The sequence below is a fragment of the Vigna unguiculata genome, chromosome 8 (assembly GCF_004118075.2).
Source record: "Vigna unguiculata cultivar IT97K-499-35 chromosome 8, ASM411807v1, whole genome shotgun sequence".
NCBI classification, from domain to species: domain Eukaryota; kingdom Viridiplantae; phylum Streptophyta; class Magnoliopsida; order Fabales; family Fabaceae; genus Vigna; species Vigna unguiculata.
This window is the reverse complement of record NC_040286.1, coordinates 28,855,295-28,874,468: the sequence shown is the minus strand read 5'-3', so window position 1 is coordinate 28,874,468 and position 19,174 is coordinate 28,855,295. Positions and strand designations below refer to the sequence as shown.

The following is a 19,174-nucleotide window of genomic DNA, read 5'->3' as shown; positions in this document are numbered from 1 at the left end:
ATCAGTAATTATAATGGTAGGTCTTGATCGTTCTTATGATGTTTCTATGTGTAGATAGAGCATCTTGTGGAGTTAGATGCGTTTTGGTGTTCTTTGAGCGATTTGGGTCTGCAGAGTCGCTTTGTCAAGTAAGGGAAGCTAATAATTGATTGTACTTAAAAGAATTCAGTGGATGTAATTATATGTAATTAGGCCTGCCTGTTTGATTGCTGTGAGATTGTGAATTGTTTGATGTTTGGTATAAGTGAAATTGTGATTGCATTGTGTGAATTGAGGTTGAATTAGAAAATGAACACTTGAATCATGGCTCTAATTGGTATCATCTCACTTTGCTTAAAAACCATTTTGAAAACTAGACAACACTGCCATGGAGGTGCCAATTTGGGTCATGAAATCAAGTGAAACATCTCCCAACAAAAACCAGAATATGTGTTGTTTTCTGGTGTGAGGCTGAGCCTCAGAATTCAAAGCTGAGCCTTGAAAAATGCGAAAGGATCAGTGCTGAGCGCCAGCCGAGCAGTGCCCCAACACTGGGACCCCTGTAGGTCTGAAACAAAATTTTAATGCTGAGGCTGAGCGTTGGAATCTGAGGCTGAGCGCTGGCTGCCAAATTTCATGTGTTTGCTGTTTTGATATGTTTCATTGCATTAATTGATTTGAAATGGATTATTTTGACTGTTTTGGTATACTTTGAGTGAGATTGGGTGAATATGGACCTGTTGTATGTGAATTATGGAGGAATTTCATGGAGAAATTCTAAGTGTGGATGAGGTAGGGTATGCAAAGACATAAGGACTCAGTTTTGGTTGGTATCCTGACGCTCCAATAACCATTAAGGCTCATATAGAGTATAATGAGTTATGTCATGAGGAGTAGCAGGAAATCTTAGCCACTGGACTCGATCAAGTCTTTGGCGCGAAGGAGACTTACCTAGTGTGATGATTGTGTGATAACCCCTTAAGGCCAAACTCTGCAGAGTATAAGAATCATACACGGTGCAAGCCACCAAGAGGTCCGATGTTAATTGCATATATTCGGATAATTGAGTTTAGAGTTGAATGGCATATGAGTATTGGAATGTTACTGTGTGAATTTGTGATAATTGATTATTATTATGCTCTTACTCTAATGTAACCTTCTTTAAATCATTATTAGCTTACCCTTGCTTTTTTGTGTTTCTGTCTCGTGTTGTATGTTTCCTTTTGCGATGATCACCTTAATGGTGGGAGCAGATGTGGTTGCAATGTCATATGCACTTCTGGAGGATGAGGAGCCATCGTTTTAGGTGGGAGCTTTAGTGGTGGTCAGTTTAGGTATATTTTGATCAGTTTAGTGTAAGTGTATAAGTGATATATTTTTATAGTCATATCTTTTGTAAGATTGTATTAATATATTGTGTACACTGAATTACCTGTTTTGGAACTATGATGAAACTCTTTATTTTTTTATTAGTCTTAAATTGCTAAAAATTGGGATGTTACAAAAATATGTTTTAAACCTAAACTTACAAACTCTACATAGTAATGGATTTAATTAAGTCTAAAACTCCAATTACAACTAAGCAAATCTCGCAAAATTAATAAGTAATATCTAAAAAAAATTTATTGCACAATAAAAAAAATTAAAAAATTAAAATAAAAATAGTATTATTATAATTTATTAATAATGATAGAAAATAAACTAAATACTAAAAATAAAAAAATAAAAAATATAATACAATATTTATATAATAAAAATATAAATGTGTCTAAAATATATATTATTATATATATTATTCAAATAATTTTAATGTTTATTAATTATGATTCTTTTTAACTTTCCAAAAAGATGTTAGACATTTAGTCACCTGGCTAAGATTAACAATTGAAAGTTTTTTTTTTATTAATGCATGTAAAAATGTGTTTATACAATATTTCTCTCTTGTTATATTTCAACTAGTGTAATATTTGCGTATATGAATTTATTTATTTTACCATAAAAATAAAAATAAAATTATTTTTATCACAATTAATAAAAAAAGAATCCTTTCTTTTTATTTTATTATAATACTTAATTAAATTTTAAAAAATAATTATAAAATTTAAAAGTAAAATAATAAAATAAAAGCAGTTGCCTTTAGTACAGTACATATATTTCTCCCATTCTTTTTAACTAAACCTTTAATTTATTATTTTCTCTGTTCTCATAATTATCACAACAATTACTGATGTCGATTTCATACTCATCACCTCCCCATTCATGCTGTCATGCTTATAATTCTGTGGAATAAATTCTCAATCCAGACATCAGAAAACTCTGTAAATAAAAAATAATAGTTCTTTTTTATATGTTAAAATTGACTATTACATGGGAGTAACTGGTAAAAGTTATTTTATATTAGTTTCTTCTAAATATTTATCCTTAACTCATGTAAAAATTAATATTAATTTATTAAAAAGTTTATCTAAGAGGTTGTTTTAAAATAATTTATAATTGTTATAAAATAAAGCTAATAATAAAATAGAGAAGGGAATAAAATAGAAGGAAGAATAAACAATAAAAGAATAGGAACAATTTTTTTGTGTATTATTATTGATAAGAAGACTAATATATATAGATACAATATGTAATCCATAAAGGAAACAAATCAACTAATTAATACAAATATTTACATAAAAAGTAATGAATCATATGAGCATCAATCATATGGGTAGATTTATCAAATCAATGGACAATCATTAATTCATAACACTTCCCCTTGAGTGTCCATTGATAAGATAATGTGTCTCGTTAAGTTAAAACCTTACTAGAAAAAACTCTTTGGGATAAAAAATCTAGTGAAGGAAAAAGAGTACAACATTATGTATATTGTTCATCACATATTCTATTTCTCCCCCTCATGTAAACTTACATCATTAAGGTGACGAAGTCCGAACTTGTGAATCATTTGCTCAAAAGTTCTTCTTGGCAAAGACTTTATAAATAGACCTACCAGATTTTCACATGAATGAATTTTTGGATATTTATATCATCCTTTCAATTGAACAATACACTATTATGTTCATATATGGTTGTTGATTTCATCTTTGTTGGGGATAGCCACAAGTTTCTTGCACATGTTGAATTATAGACCTTAACCAAAACATATTTACAACTTTTCTCGTAATTTTGTATGATTAGACGATGTTGCTATTATGGCTTGTTTCATATACATCATGAAACCACCACATGTGAACAAACATCTTGTTTGTGATGAACCATTGTGATATTGTGAGAATATGTAAAATAACATGCATATACATAACCCATTAGGTCTGATTCTGAATCATTTGGATGCAATAAGCTCATATTCATAGTACCATTAAGGTAACAAAATATATGTTTTATTCCAAACCATTTTCTTCTTGTAGTTGAAAAACTATATCTTGCTTAACAAATTTACAACAAATGCAATATCATATCGAGTATAATTAGCAAGATACATTAGTGTTTCTATGACACTAAGATATGGTGCTTCTGGACCAAGAAGATCTTCATCATTTTCTTAAGATCTAAGAAGAGCATTTATCAACATCTAACAACCTCACAACTATTAGAGTGCATAATGGACGTGACTTGTCCATTTAAAACATTTTACGCACCTTAATTATATAAGTCTGTTGGTGTATAAAAAACACATTTGTTTAAATACTCAATTTGTAATCTCAAACAAAAATTTTGTCTTTTTAAGATCCTTTATCTCAAATTCTTTCTTTAAGCAATCAATTGTCTTTGTGAGCTCATTAGGAGTTTCAACGATGTTTATGTCATTTACATAAACAATAATTACGGCAAATTCATTTTTGGATCTTTTCATATAAATATAAGAACACATAGGATCATTTCTATATCCTTCTTTTAATAAGTACTCAATAAGACAGTTTATGTCACACACGTCCTGATTGCTTTAATCAATAAAATGGCTTGTTCAATTTTATTGAGTAACCCTCTTTAGAATTTGCCTTGTTGGGCAAATAAAATCCTTTAGGGATTTTTCATATAAATATGATTCTCAAGAGAACCGTACAAATAAGTTGTAACATCATCCATTAGATGTAAATGCAAACATTATTGTGCAACTAGGATAATCAAATATTGCAATGTTGTTGCATCCTAAAGAATATGTCTTTTCACAAATCAATATCATGTTTTGTGAAAAACCTTGAGCAACCAATTGCGTCTTGTGCAAAAATCCATATGTACCCAACGAGTTTCACAACTTCAGGTGTGTGAACTATATGCCCAAATACTTTTCGTTTAACAAACAAATATAATTATGCTTCTTTGCATATTTTCATTTTGGTCAATCTTTTCTTTGCCGACAATCTTCAATGATCATTGCTTATTGATCCTCATTATCATTCATAGCATTCATCGCTATATTATAAGTAAAAGTTTCGTCAATGTTAACTTCATTTTGGTTTCATATTATATGATTCATGACGTAATTTATTGAGATCTCATCATTTTCAACAATTTCAAGTACCCGAGGTTCTTCTAGAACCAAATCATTACGTCAAATGAATTTTTTGGGATTTTCACCTTTTCGATTAGGTTATCTTGCATTTTAGCTCCCTTTCTCATTCAAGAATTTTTATCTTTAGGACCAATACGCCTACCACGCTTCAAACGTGTCTTTGGAACTAACAAGCCTACCACGCTTCAAGCGTGTTATGAAATAATATCAAATATACTCGGAGCATTAGCAGTTGGTATATATGATTTGATTACACTTTCTATCAATAAGAATATTTGGCAATTGATTGATTAATTTTGTAAATGAATTATCCTTTGAACTTCTAGTTCACATTCTTTTGTACGAGGATCAAGATAAGATAATGATAATTCATTCCAACCAATATTCTTTTCCAATTGTTTTCTTTCTCCCCCCCAATGTTGGAAAAACTTATTCATCAAAGTGACAGTTGAAAAGTCGAACTGTAAATAAGTCTCTTGTTGGTAGTTCAAGATATTTTATTATTGAGGAAGAATCATATCCAACATATATTCTCAATCGTCTCTAAGGACCCATCATAGTCCTTTTTGGTGGGGAAATTGAAACATATACACCACACTCGAAAATTCTTACATGAGAATATTAAGTCACTAACTAAAAACCAACTGCATAATAGAGTATTTATGATAACTTATTGGCTTGATGCAAATCAATAATGCAACATGCAAAATTGCATATCTCTAAGTAGCCATTGGAAGATTAGCTCTCGTAATTAATGGTCTTGCAACCAATTTTAGACATTCTAATAATGATTCCATAAGTCTATTTTGAGTATGAACATGTGATACTGGATGCTCAACTTCAATTCCAATTGATATACAATACTCATGAAAAGCATGAGATGTAATTTCACTAGTATTATCAAAATAGATATTTTTTAATTGAATAATCTGGGAAGTTAGCTCTTAATTGTACTAATAACTTTGCAAATACTTGATTGCGAGTTGATAATAAACAAATATGTAACCATCTAGTTGATGCATCAATCAAAACCATGAAATGATCCACATGGTGGGTGTATTGGACCACAAATATCACCCTACATTCATTTAAAAAATGAGATTGACTCATTTCTAATTTTTCTTGTGATGGTCTTATTATCAACTTTCCTTTGTGAACGTATAGTACATGAGAACTCATTGGTCTGAAGAAGTCTTTTGACTCTTAAATGTGTGTCCACATGAGTTTTTCAACCTTTTTTTTGCATCATAATAATTGATCATGCCAACAAAGAAATTCATTCTGATTCGTAAACTTTTGGTTTACCATGAGAGACATTTTAATTGTACTGATATATGTGTAGTACAAACCATCCAACTGATAATGCCAAACATGACATTCATTTTTATTCATAAACTTCTAGTTTACCATGACATATATCTCAATTGTACTAATATATGCGTAAATTATAAGAGAATTTTGATAATTTCTTCAATACACATTTTTTTTCCAACTCAATTGTAGAGATATAAAGATATTTCATATCTTTTTCATTATTGTTTGTCTCATTATGATATCTATTTAGACAAATATCCTTGAAACTTAATAAGTTTCTATTCAACTTCTTAGTAGAAGTATAATAGCTCTTTCAGAGCCTTCAAAAGAAAAAATTATTACTCCTGAGAATTGTATAAGTTGTTGCACTATCAATAGGACACACATCCTCATCATTATTACCAGTGCCAAAAACATTTGTTCTTCATATAAACGTAAATATCAATATGAGATTTTTTTTAACACTCTCATAACCAATGAGGTGATCAATGCTTCCATTTGGTTTAGCAAAGAAAATAATAATATCAAGATGAGTAGCATCCATATGGCCATAATTAGAATTACCATCTTCATAAGTAAGGTGTGTTTCTATGTTCTTCTCATTATTTGTAAGATGCTTTGGTGTACGACAAGTACAACTCAAATGACCTTTACCATGCAATGATAATATATATTTTCATCTTATTTGCCAATATTTTCACATTTTTATTTTCCCTTTTTCACATTATCGTGTCATTTCTAATGACAAAATGTGTCTTTGAAATTTCTTTTATAACCTTGTCCATGGTCAATATCATGATCATGAAAATATAAATCAAATGTTATTGCATTCACTTTTTGGAATGGAGCAAAACCAATTAGACATGTTTCATGATTTTCTATCAAAAGTTCATTGCTTTGTTCAGCCATACAAATGCATGAAATAAATTCATAATATTTATTACCTGCATTCACTTTTGGAAATGGAACAGATTAGGCGGATCTCATGATTTTTCATCAAAAGCTTTATTACTTTGTCCGGCCATACATAAATATGAAATAAATTCATAATATTTGTGAATTTTTTTCACAATATTTTTGTCGCATGAGCAAATTAGTTGCTTAGATGTTTTATTTCTTTCTTTAATGGTATCCCAAGATCCATTGCATCTAAATGTATTTCAACATTTAAAATCCAATATAAGGAATTCTTCCATGTAATATTAAGATGACAAATTCAAAATTTGTAAGATTTGACCTGTTTAAAATTAGTAATAATCACCATAAAAAAAATCATTGTCATAATAATTAAAAATAATAAGACGAAGATGATAATTGATAAAGTCAAATCATTCTTATCACAACAAGAAGAATATAAGGTAAAATGTAAATAGAAAAAGGATTAGGAAAAACCTGGATTGAGACATGCAGAACACTATAGTTAGAGAGAAAAAGCTTCCACTAGTCCTCATGGTCCTCAGTTGGTTGGAGCTTCGTGCTGATAACGTGTTATAAAATAAAACTAATAATAGAATAGACAAGAGAATAGAAGGAAACATAAACAATGAGAGAATAGGGAACAACTTTTCTATCTGTATTATTATTGATAATGATAACCTTATTTATAGATACAAACATGTAATCGATATAGGAAACAAAACAACTAATTAATTCAAATATTTACGCATAAGAAGTAATGAATTATATGAGCGTCAATCATATGAGTAGATATATCACATACAATCATTAATTCATATCAATAACTAATTATTATTGTAATTACCATTACTAAATTTATTAATATTAATATTTCATTTATTAATATTAGTCCTCATCAATCCTCTGTTTCTAAATATGTATCCTTAACTCATGTAAAAATCAATATTAATTTATTAAAAAGTTTATCTAAGAGGTTGTTTTAAAATAATTTATAACTAATTATTATTGTAATTACCATTACTAATTACACTACTATCTCGTCCTCATTTATTACTGTTAAAAAAACTTAAAGATACACCCGTAACATATTTTAAGTGTTGATTCAAATTTCTATGAAATTGAAAAGCAAAACCTTAAATTTTATAATTTTTAATATCGTTATTATCAACAGAACTATATATATTGTTCTAGTTTTTTATTTTGTACTATGACAAATATATTATTATGGATTCAATCACATGTCGACAAACTCTGACTATGATTTATGTGATTTAACATAGACAAAATATATAATAATCATGGGATATCTCAATTAAATATATATTTTTGCACGTTAGCCCTTTTTAAAGAGTCATTATTTGTTGTATTTTGCACATTCTATGTTCAAAACAATATTTTCTTTGACAAATTATAGTCACACCTCAACTTTCGAGAGCCTCTATCTCTCTCTCTGCTTGTTCCTCATCTCTGCCGTTCAATTTAGGGTTTCCAAACACAAAACTATCAACAAAATGCAAAATGGTCAACTATAAATATTTTAACTTTATCACCCACCAACACAAAACAACAACCAAGGTGAAAGAAACATTAATAGTATTTTGTTACAAATACTAAATTAACCTTTAAAACGTATAAAATAATACACTTTTTTTAAGATATATTATAAATTTATCTTGTAATTTTTGACACATTTCTTGTGCAATGAATATATATATATATATATATTAAGTGTAAAATTAAACACTAATAAAATGAAACATAGATTATGAGGATTATAATAGATTTTGAATTACTTTAATATTACTTTAAGAAATGAATTTTAAATTATAAAATCAAATTTGCACAATCTTATATAAATCCATCTCGTGTGTGTGAAATTTCTAATAAATTTGCTTTAAAGAGATAAACAAATACAACGTGTTTGAAAATGAGTTAAATGAGCGCATAAAACGTGAAAGCCGACAGAAAAACAAATACAGAGGAGAGGCATGTGACCCACGCGGCTATTATTATTATTTTATTTCCAACAACTCAATTCACTACTAAATTTGTGTAATTAATATTCTCCGACCATTATAGTTTTTTTTTTCCTATTTTAGTTCTTTCATTTAATCTTCAAAACATTGTAGTATCAAAACTAATGCTTGTCATAAATTTATTTAACAATTAATCACAATATAATAAAATAAATCAGGACATTGTTTAGTATAAACTAACAAATAAATATAGTAGTATTAAATAAAATTAAAAATATTTTGTTAACCAAAAAAATAAAATATACATAGAATCAACTATTTGAAGTCATTTCTGTCTTCTCACTTTTCCATTATATTTTTGTTGATTATTAGATATATTTTTGAAGAGAACAATTTAGCTTCTAAATCATAAAAAAAATAGTGGTTAAAATTAAAGTCGTGAACGAAGTAAAAAAAAAAATTGTTGTAAGTAAGCATCATAACTATGAATAAAAACTTTTAAATTTGAAACTTTCGGGTTAAATGAATTCTAATTTGTAGTGAAGAAGTACTATTATGATGCTTTAGATCTTGTTTTATATGTTTATAAATAAATGTTATTTGAAATAAGAAGGAAGGAATCACTTGCATAATAGAGGATCTGCTATGCATTTTTCAGTCAAGTTGCATAAGAATCTCCACTTGGCATTATTTAAGTCTTAAATTTAATACTATAATTTTGCATAAGATTATGTGTAAAATATATTTAATTAAATTAACCTTTTAAGTAGTAAAGAAGAGAAAATCACAAGTAGGGATGTCAACGGGGCGGGTAGGGTATGGGTAGTAGTTCCCCCGTACCCTACCCGCTAAATAAATATTCGCCCCGTACCCGTACCCATATCCGTCGGGTATCCGTTATGCGGGTATCCGTCTATTTTTTTCATATCCGCGGGTATCCACGGGTACCCGCGGGTATTTACAAAAATATTTTAAAAAATAATTATTTAACCATAATTATTGTTTGGATTGACTAGTTCCCTTTCTCCGATTGATTCTTAAAAAACAAACAAATAAAAAATCACTACCAATTTATATTGTAGTTTATTTTTGAATAAAATATTAAAGAAATTACTAACTTAATCAATATCCACCTCTTGCAACATTGTATAAAGTTTCATGTTGTCCAATTTTAATCTAGAAGAGCCTTAAAACATAAGGAGTTCAGTAAAAATTTATAACAATCATTTAATTAAAATATCTAAGTAAAAATGTTAATTTCATTACCTTCCATATTGGTCTATAACCAGTCTTAAAGACACATCAATGCCTCCACAGTATATGGAAGTAATTTACTCATTTGTGGGGTAAGAATCTGACCACCATTATTGAATGAAGACTCATAATGTTTTTACTAATATATATATATATATATATATATATATATATATATATATATATATATATATATATATATATATATATATATATATACTTTTTCTGAATTAAAGTTTTTACTAATATAATGAAGACTCATAATGTTTTGACTCATTTGTGGGGTAATAATTTTTCTGAATTAAAGTTTAGCGGGTACGGGTATCCACGGGTACGGATACTATGATATCCGTACCCGCCCCGTTAACATGCGGGTATCAAAAATACCCATACCCACGGGTAGCGGGTATCCATTTTTAATATCCATTTTCTATCTGTTGCGGGTTTTATCCGTGGATACCCACGGGTACGGATTTTTTTAACATCCCTAATCACAACAAGTGGGAATTTTATAAGAGTATACAATTAAAATAAATTTATAAAAAAGTCTTAAAAATAATATTACATGACGAGATTCACTTCAAAAGATATCACAAAAATTGCTTATAACATCTTGTATTGAATATGCTGTTATAGAAAAGTTTAAATGAATTTTTCCATATTCTTTGCACTAAGCTTACCTTATTAGAATTCAAATAGATCATTTAGATAAGGAATGCCGCTACTACATCTTGTATCTTATAAATACCTAATTAGTTCTTCATTTAAATAATTTTAGTTTTTCATTTCCATTATTTATTTCATAAATCCAACAATAACTTTATCTGTTTAGACTTTGATTTGTTAATCTGCAAATTCAATGCTAAATAAACGGCACAAGTTATATTTATTAACCTGCTTTCTTAATAAAAGGTCAACTTAAACGAATCAACGACTGTTTAAATGAATGCGCTTGTTTTATAACTTCTGTGTCCAATAATATACATTATTTAAGTAATTTAGGACATCTTTATTATACAATTGTTTATATAAATATTAAAAAAATCAAGTAATACTATTTTATATTTTTTGTTTTGTTTTCTCGTTAGTTTTATTTTGTGACTTTAAAACTGAGTCAATGCATATTTGTGGCCCATAGTATTTAGTATTGGCCGAAGCTAATCAAAGTCAAATTTCTTTTAGCACATTTATACCTTTTTTTTCTACATTTTCATGGGCCTGCAAAAAGTCTAAACTGTTTATGGGTCAGAAATATTTGTCAATTCTATTATTTTCTTCCTACACCCTACCACCTCTCTTATTACTTCCAAATTTATTTTCTGGAACACAATAAATGATTTTATAATTTTTTTTTCGAAATCAATCACACCTTCCTTTCAAGAAAAACATTTTTCAAAAGCTTTTTAATAGTGTGGAAGGTGAAATTTGATGGGGTGGAAGAAGCTTTAACTGAAATATTTTGAATTATATAATATGAAAATCTGTTTCAGATTATATAGTCAAAAAATTCAAAAATGTATTTTAGATTGCAAATTATATAAATGTTTCAGAAATTTGAAATCTATTTTTCTTTGTATAATTCGAAACATGTTTTGGAATTCCATGATAAAAAAAAAGTCTAAAGCATGGACAATCTTGATGTCTCCAACGCCCTGTGGAGGTGAATAAAGAAATCATGCAAGTGGGAGAAGAAATAGGCTTTCCTTAACTCATTGACCCAATTAAGGGCCCAATCCATTAAATCAAACCCATCATTACTAACCTCCTTCCACGCCCCGGCCCTTTACTTGTATGACTAATTCATGTTCCTCACACTCTCAGTTGCAACATTTCTCAGAATTAAATTAGTCCGGAAAGGACCTTCATCCACTTCGCCACTCTCATGTGTCACCTATGGTGGCTTCTTCTCCATCATTGCTCAACCTTGAACTCCAACTCAAATCAATGTTTGTCACTTATAAGTTATACCCACTCAAGACCATTGAAAGGATAAGGAGTCGTGCCCCCCAAATTTTTTGAATTCTTTTAATGATATGTGCTATATGAAAATTGATTCGTATTTTAATTTTTTAAATTATATGTACGAAATTTTATTTTAAATTATAAGAGTATATACAGAGAATTGATGAAAATTAAATTAGGTATCTTTTTTATTTATTTTCTAAAACATAACATTTAATGCTAATAAATAAAGCATAAAATCAAATTTAATAAAAAAATAAACAAATTTATTTTCTCTCTCATTATCTTCTAAGTTTCTCACATATTGTACTACTTTTAGACTTTTACTTGTTTTGTTTTCTTTTGTTTACAAGAAAAAAATACAAATTCATCATGGTATGTTTTCTTCCATTCTTGAAAAAAAAGGGTAATTCTTTTTCGTCACACTTGATGGTGAAATATTAATTCAATATAGTTAACATTATTTTTTATCTTACGAGAATTTTGTATATTCATTATTATGAATATAGAAGAAAAAGTAATGTACTAAGTGTTTTTTCATAACCGGTTTTTAAATTGTGGCTTGATTATCATATATTTTTCTTTTATTAATTATGTATCTCAATTTTTTATTAGATTATGATAAATTATCTTTTAGTCTTATTTTTTTAAGCATAGGTATATTGATGAAGAAATAAAAGAATATATTAATTATTTAAAAGTGATAAAAGGAAAGTTACCCATGATGACAAAAATAAAAAATATAATATTTGGTAAAAACAGAAAATTTAATGACATGTCCTTGTTTGATCTTTTAATTCGTCTTAGTTTAACTCGTACTTTCTTACTTGATTGATAATTTAATTCGTATTATTTTAACTTTTCTGGTTTGTACAGCCACAACAGAAAGAACATCATTTGCAATTAAAATTATCAAAACAAGATTCAGAATAAAATAGAAGATGAATTTCTTGTCGACAATATGATTATTTACATTAAAGAAAAAAAAATAGTTGAAAATTTTAATACAAATTCAATTATTGATGAGTTCAAGAATCTGATAAAAAAAGGGTAATCCTTTATATATGTAATTTGTTTTATAATTACAACAATCCTAAATTATGTATTCACTTTTATTGTATTAATCATAATAATTAAATATATAAATTTTGAGTTTACTATATTAGCTCTCCAAAAATATAGAGCAAGATCCACTAATACAAACACCCAGAGGCACGTGAGCTCGCTACAAATCCTCCAGCATTGGAACCTGCAACAGCAAATGGAGGTGGCAAGAGATTCATTGTCTATATTGTTGAAAACTATTACATATAACATATTTTTATTGGATTCACGTCAAAGTACACCAATTATGCTAACTCTGTCTATAAAATAAATTTTACCTTTCTTGTAGAATTTTGTTAGTTTACAATATTTTGATGACAACCACCTTGACATAATCTCAAAAGCAAAATCTTAAAAACCAAATACCAGTTTGCAATACTTTTATAGCATTTAATAAATGAAAAACATTGGAAAGAGAATGTCAAACCTTAATTAGCTAGATTAAGAATGTTTACAACTAATGAAGATAAGTTCTACTTAAAACCTTACCGATTTTAGTTAGGACATGTTTAAGTTGAAGCACTCCTAATTTTAACTAAATTTAGCTAACAAGATATAAATTTTGAATTAAACTGAGATCGATGTTGTTAGAACTAAAAAGCAACATGTCACTAACTCCTTTATTTAGTTTGAAATCCAAATTCTCAACCTACCTTTTTCAGGTTCTAACTTGAGAATTTAAAAACTTGAGTTATGGCCATATTCTAAAAGGAAAAAGAAACGTGAGTTATGGTTTTATCTTTTTGTCTTTTTGTGTCTTTGGAAACATTTTCAAAACTTGAAAACTCTCACTATGTATAAACATTTTGCTGCAAAAACATTATCTGTTAAGACAAATGCAAAAATGCAAGAGCTTCTGAAAATCCATTACTTTGTATTGTAAACCAAATTAGATGCAAACACAGTTGGCAGAACTTGTGGGGACTAGTTACTCTTACCACATCATTGTAGTGTTGTTATCAGTCTTCCTTTCTTACAACCCTTCACCCCAAAGGCCAAAACAGTGTTTGTGTTGGAACAAACACAACCAAAAGTCAGTATCTTCGGCTGCAGAACCCAAGAGAATTTGGCCAGGCCACTGACATTACCAGCTACTCTGACATGAAAAAACAAACACATTCTGCCAATGTTTCACCCTCCACACAAAACTACAAACTATACTGTCACTGCTATGCTTAGAAGTTACACCAACCACACAATCTCACCCTCACCACCTATCATCAAAATCAATACTCTATTTTTAGCTGAATTCGGTGTATCTCTCTCAACAGATAACATTTTCATACCTAAAAGTTGGATTTCTAATGGTCTGTTTCAAGACTAAGATTATTTATCAATCTGGAAACTAGTTAGAAAAAGAATCGTTTTTGAAAATAACGTCTAAAATTAAGCATTATGTCTGTGAAATCAAACACCTAATAGTTAGAAAATCAGTGTGCTAAAACCATATGTGTAAAGGGCACTGGTTTTTCGTTCTTTTTTTCCTTTGCAACCTGAATGAAGGTAGTAAAAGTGGCACCTCAACGTGCCCCAAGAGAAGGCTTTTGTTTGCACCAAGCAAGGAAATAAAAGGACAAATATAGGCATGAAGTAAGAACTGACTTGTCAATGGTCAAAAGCAAAGTAGTTACCCCACTCTAACTTGCTACCTCTCACAGACATTCAAATGCAGATCCCGCCACCTTTCTCTCTGATATAGCGAAATTCAAATCTCACTTTTGATTGCTCCCATTTCATAACCATATTGCACCTTTCTCTTTGGAGAGTTCGAAATCCAAAAAGAAAATCATTCCACTTTTTTCATCATTCTATTCTCTTTAGCTCTTTTGCTTGTTTACCAGATCCTTCAACATGAAGCTCTTGATATCACCATCTTATTCATCAACCCCATCATCTTCATCCACCCTCAGCTTGGATCCATCTTTGTGCAACTCCAAAAGTGCCACAGCAGGGTGTCTCACTGCCATCCTGCGCAGGATTCTCTGCTCTGGTGGCCTTCCAACACACCCATCAGACCAATTAAGAGAACTTGATTCAATGTCAAAGGTGGGTGGAAAAGTTCAAGAATTGAAGACTAAACCAGACAATGAATCTACCACCACTACTACTATTACTCCTGGGTTAGTGGAAAGATTAATGGGTTTGGAACCCATGGGTGAGAGAGAGAGACCCATTGAATCAAGTTCTTCACTTTCACGTAGCAAATCCATGAACTCTGTGGACTACTTGGGGGAATGCAAGCGAATGGAGGGTCTTCAGAATCATGCTAAATCTTCATCATTCCGAGAGTTCCCAACTTTGCTTGAAAATGAGAACTTCTTGGTACTCAGCTTCGAACGTGGCTGTGATGATGGGGAATTCAGGTCCAAAGAGAGAAAAAAAGAAAAGGGTTTAAAAGATAGAGGCGAGTTCAAGAGAAACAAGAGAGAAAAGGTGCATGATGAGAAGGGGAACTTGTCAGACATGTCTTCTGCCAATGTTGGAAATGATGGCGATCAACACAAAATTCAATTTGCCAACACTTCTACTCTGTTCATGGCTTGTTTTGAAAAGGAGTACCTTGATTCAGAAACGGCGACATTCTCACACAACATGAACCGCAAGGAAGTAACCAATGGTGAGAAAGTGAAGAGGAGAAAGAAGGGAACAACGTGTTATGCAGAAAAGAAGGTGGACACTGAATGTAGTTCAGAAGATTCAAGTCCGGTTTCTATCTTTGATTTTGAGCGAGAAGCTCCTGGAACAGGTTTGTTTCTTTAAGTAGAGTTCAATTTTGAATAATTCTAGATCCTCTAACCAATGTGTTTAATTTTCCAATACATTAAATATTGTAACTTTTTTATTTAGAGGTTCTTTGATTGCATGTTGCAGATTAGATTTTCCAGGTTTAATGAGAAGTTAATGGCAGCAGATTGCATGTTTTTGGACTAAATGTTTACTTTCTGAAGAGTTTCTAAATATGCAGTTAATACTTTATTAAGTAGTAGGAAGATATAATTTGATGAAACTTTCCTTGTATGGTCATAGTAGTTGTGTATTTAGCTTTAGATTCATCATGTCAGGTAGGAGTTTTTATCCCCAAGTTTTAAATTTGATAACTTATCATACATAAACTGGTTGTAGATGTGGATTCCTTTGGTGTTGATACGAGTTGGAGAAGAAAATTGTCACCAGAGCTTGAGAATGACAAGGTTTGTGTTCTGAATTGTGATAGTAACATGATGATTGAAGAGATGAAGGTTAATACAATTGAGAACAACAAAGTTGAAGGATCTAAGAGAACAGAGAAGCAAAGCCAAGACTGTGTAGATATTTGGGGAGAAATTTGTAGCCTAGTTGAAGGTGAATTGGAATCAAACAAGTTAGAGACAGGATTGAAGAAACAAGGTGATTTTGAATGCTTATGTGCTGATTTTGAATCAGAAATTTTTGACCAATTGTTACACGAGTTCATAGATCAACTTGCTGGGAATCCCTTGAAAGCATTGCAACTTCAAAATTTGTAAAAGAAGAAAATCAATGAAGTGTATAAAGATTTTGATTCTCCCTCTCGTTTTCTTTAAATTCTGATTCTGTCTGTCACATCTTGCATGAAGGAAGATTGTTCATCTTTTTGCTAGTTTCAATGCTGCCATGTGTTTCAATCGAGCTTTATCTAAATATGACACATGGCACGAGACAAGACCACACAACCTTAGCCTTATTGAAATGTCATATAAATAAAAATAAAAATATAATAATTAATGAAAAGTTAAAAATGCTTTATATATTTTATCTCACAAATTAAAAACCATCATTTTATTTACATCATTCTTATACCTTTAATATAAGAAAAGAAGTGCAGAAACACACCTGATCACTCTTGTGCATCTTTAACTTACTAATAGTTAAATAATTGTAAAGATGATTAAAAAGCATTTTGATGTTGGATTTGGGAATAAAAGCTTAGATTAACATACACACTGGACAAGGCACTAGCTAGCAAGTCAAATTCATTTCCAAGAGGCAACTACGAAGATTTTTCTGTGTTTTTTTTTTCTCCTTTTCCTACACAATAAGCCAAAATGATGTATCCACTATGTTAAAGCGACCTTGAAGACACTTTTTCCTATCTTTAAATTCCTAACAAGAAAAAAGTATAGAGAGAAGATTGAAATTATAAAAGCATGGATGTGGAAATAACAAAGTTCATCTTGAAATGCATTTCACATAGCACAAGCAAGTCAACTTCATTTCCATGAGGAAGTTACAAGTGTAGTGCAGATGGGTTTTTTCTACACAAGAGTCCAAATGTTGCAGTGTCCACCAAATATTAAATTAAAGCTACAATTGATTTTGAGTACCAAAAATCAACCCTTCAATCAATACGAAAACCAAAATCACTTTTTTTCTATTTGTCACCAGCTGAGTTGTATTTTAACTTCATGTGTGATTTTGGTCTCTTTCTTCTTTATGTATATCATGTAGATTCCTGCATTTTCGTCTCTCATGAAACAATAACACTCTTTCATTTGTACACAAGAGGCCAAATGCTGTACCAACTAAAATATAAAAGCTATTTGAGAAAGACCAAAGAAACATACATGGATGAAGAAAAAATCTAAGCATGTAAATGTTAGCCAAAGTTTTACATGGATGTTCATGTTGGCTTAAATGATTAAAGACAGAAAATTAATATTTATTGTGTTGGTAATCATTCTTGAATATTTTTTTACTTGTATCTTTTTTAAGAACTTACTTGAGTTGACTCTAAATACAACTACTTAATCTGAAAGAAATCTAGTAAAAAGGCTATTTAAGTAAACTAAAAGATAGTTCAATAACTTCTTTCGTGTCTGTACATCATTATCAGTATTATAGATATAATGTGTATTCCAAATAGTTACTAACTTGGCTCAAATTTAACTTGTAATGATATTTACTACCTTAGCTTGGAATCCAACAAACCAATTCTTTTGATATTTAAGTTTTCAGTTTAGGTTGAATATAATCTATAAGAATCAATGAGTCAAATAAAAGCAGCTTAGAAGCTGCGTAACCTATTTCTACTCCTCACCCTAGTGCTTCTCTGTCATTAAACAAGTTTCCATGTCTAACAACTATGAGCCAAAATATTTTTAGAGGTCTGAAGTAGCGAAACTGTTCAAGGAGCAAAGGAAAAAAGATTGATAAAAGCCAAGTGCAATACGTTAGCTTTTGGGAATGCTTTTTCTTAGTGCTTTACAATCCTCCACATTCATAACAAAGAACCAATAAATGCAAACTTTGATTGAAAAAAAGTAGCAGGAAGAATCCACCAAGGAGTGGGTGGAGCATGTGGAAAAAAGAATTTAGAAAAACACAAACAATCAGTTGTTAGAGACCATATAACAAAAATAAAGCTATCTTATTTCTTAGAAAGAAGGTAACTTAAATTGCCAAGTACAATTGTACAAACAAAATCCTTATTGTCTACTACACTCTATGAAAACTGCATCAGCAAGTCAGCATAGACAAGATTTCACATAGATGCTAGAACAATACTCAGGAGGATCATGCATCAATCCCAAAATCTAAAACAAAATCCTTATATCTGCACACTACAAGTGTCACACACAGTTTTGCAGCATTTAATAGGTTTACTTTAGCTCACCTAAGATATAACTAGATTGGACCCACTTAATCATTCGTGTATGGCTAATGGGAAAAATCAGAATCGCCAATATTGACTGAGAATAATGTATTCTTTTTCTATTTGTCGTTGCAAGGACTTGAACACCCGTTTACCCCGCAGAGACATTGATGAGAGTCACCATTTGTTAGCATCAGAACTCATGGTAATGTCAAAACATGCACACGCTGACTGACATATTGTAATGGTGCAACAGTATGAAAACAAGAGTTAACAACACACTTTTACCGAGTCATTTTTCACAATAATTGAAAGTTATTTATAACTACAAAATCATAAATGAAAGTCGCTACATGATAAATAAAACCTTGATTATTTAATGGTTTTCGGAAAATATCAACCAAGAATAATATACTTTAAAAAGTATATTAAAAAGTGTTGCTGACTTTTCTCTGATAAGAATGATGACTTACAAACACAACAAAACATCCACCAAGAAACTTATGCAGATAATAGAAGGAATAAACCATGAATAGTACA

General features: G+C 29.9%; 1 protein-coding gene across 1 annotated transcript; it reads left to right on the top strand.

Moving 5' to 3' along the window:
* The first annotated feature begins 14,682 nt into the window (after window positions 1-14,682).
* Window positions 14,683-16,592, top strand: LOC114195356. Its single transcript, XM_028085787.1, has 2 exons — window positions 14,683-15,769; window positions 16,147-16,592. Exons 1-2 carry the CDS (start codon window positions 14,875-14,877, stop codon window positions 16,527-16,529), a joined length of 1,278 nt encoding a protein of 425 aa, XP_027941588.1. The 5' UTR covers window positions 14,683-14,874; the 3' UTR covers window positions 16,530-16,592.
* The last annotated feature ends 2,582 nt before the right edge of the window (window positions 16,593-19,174 follow it).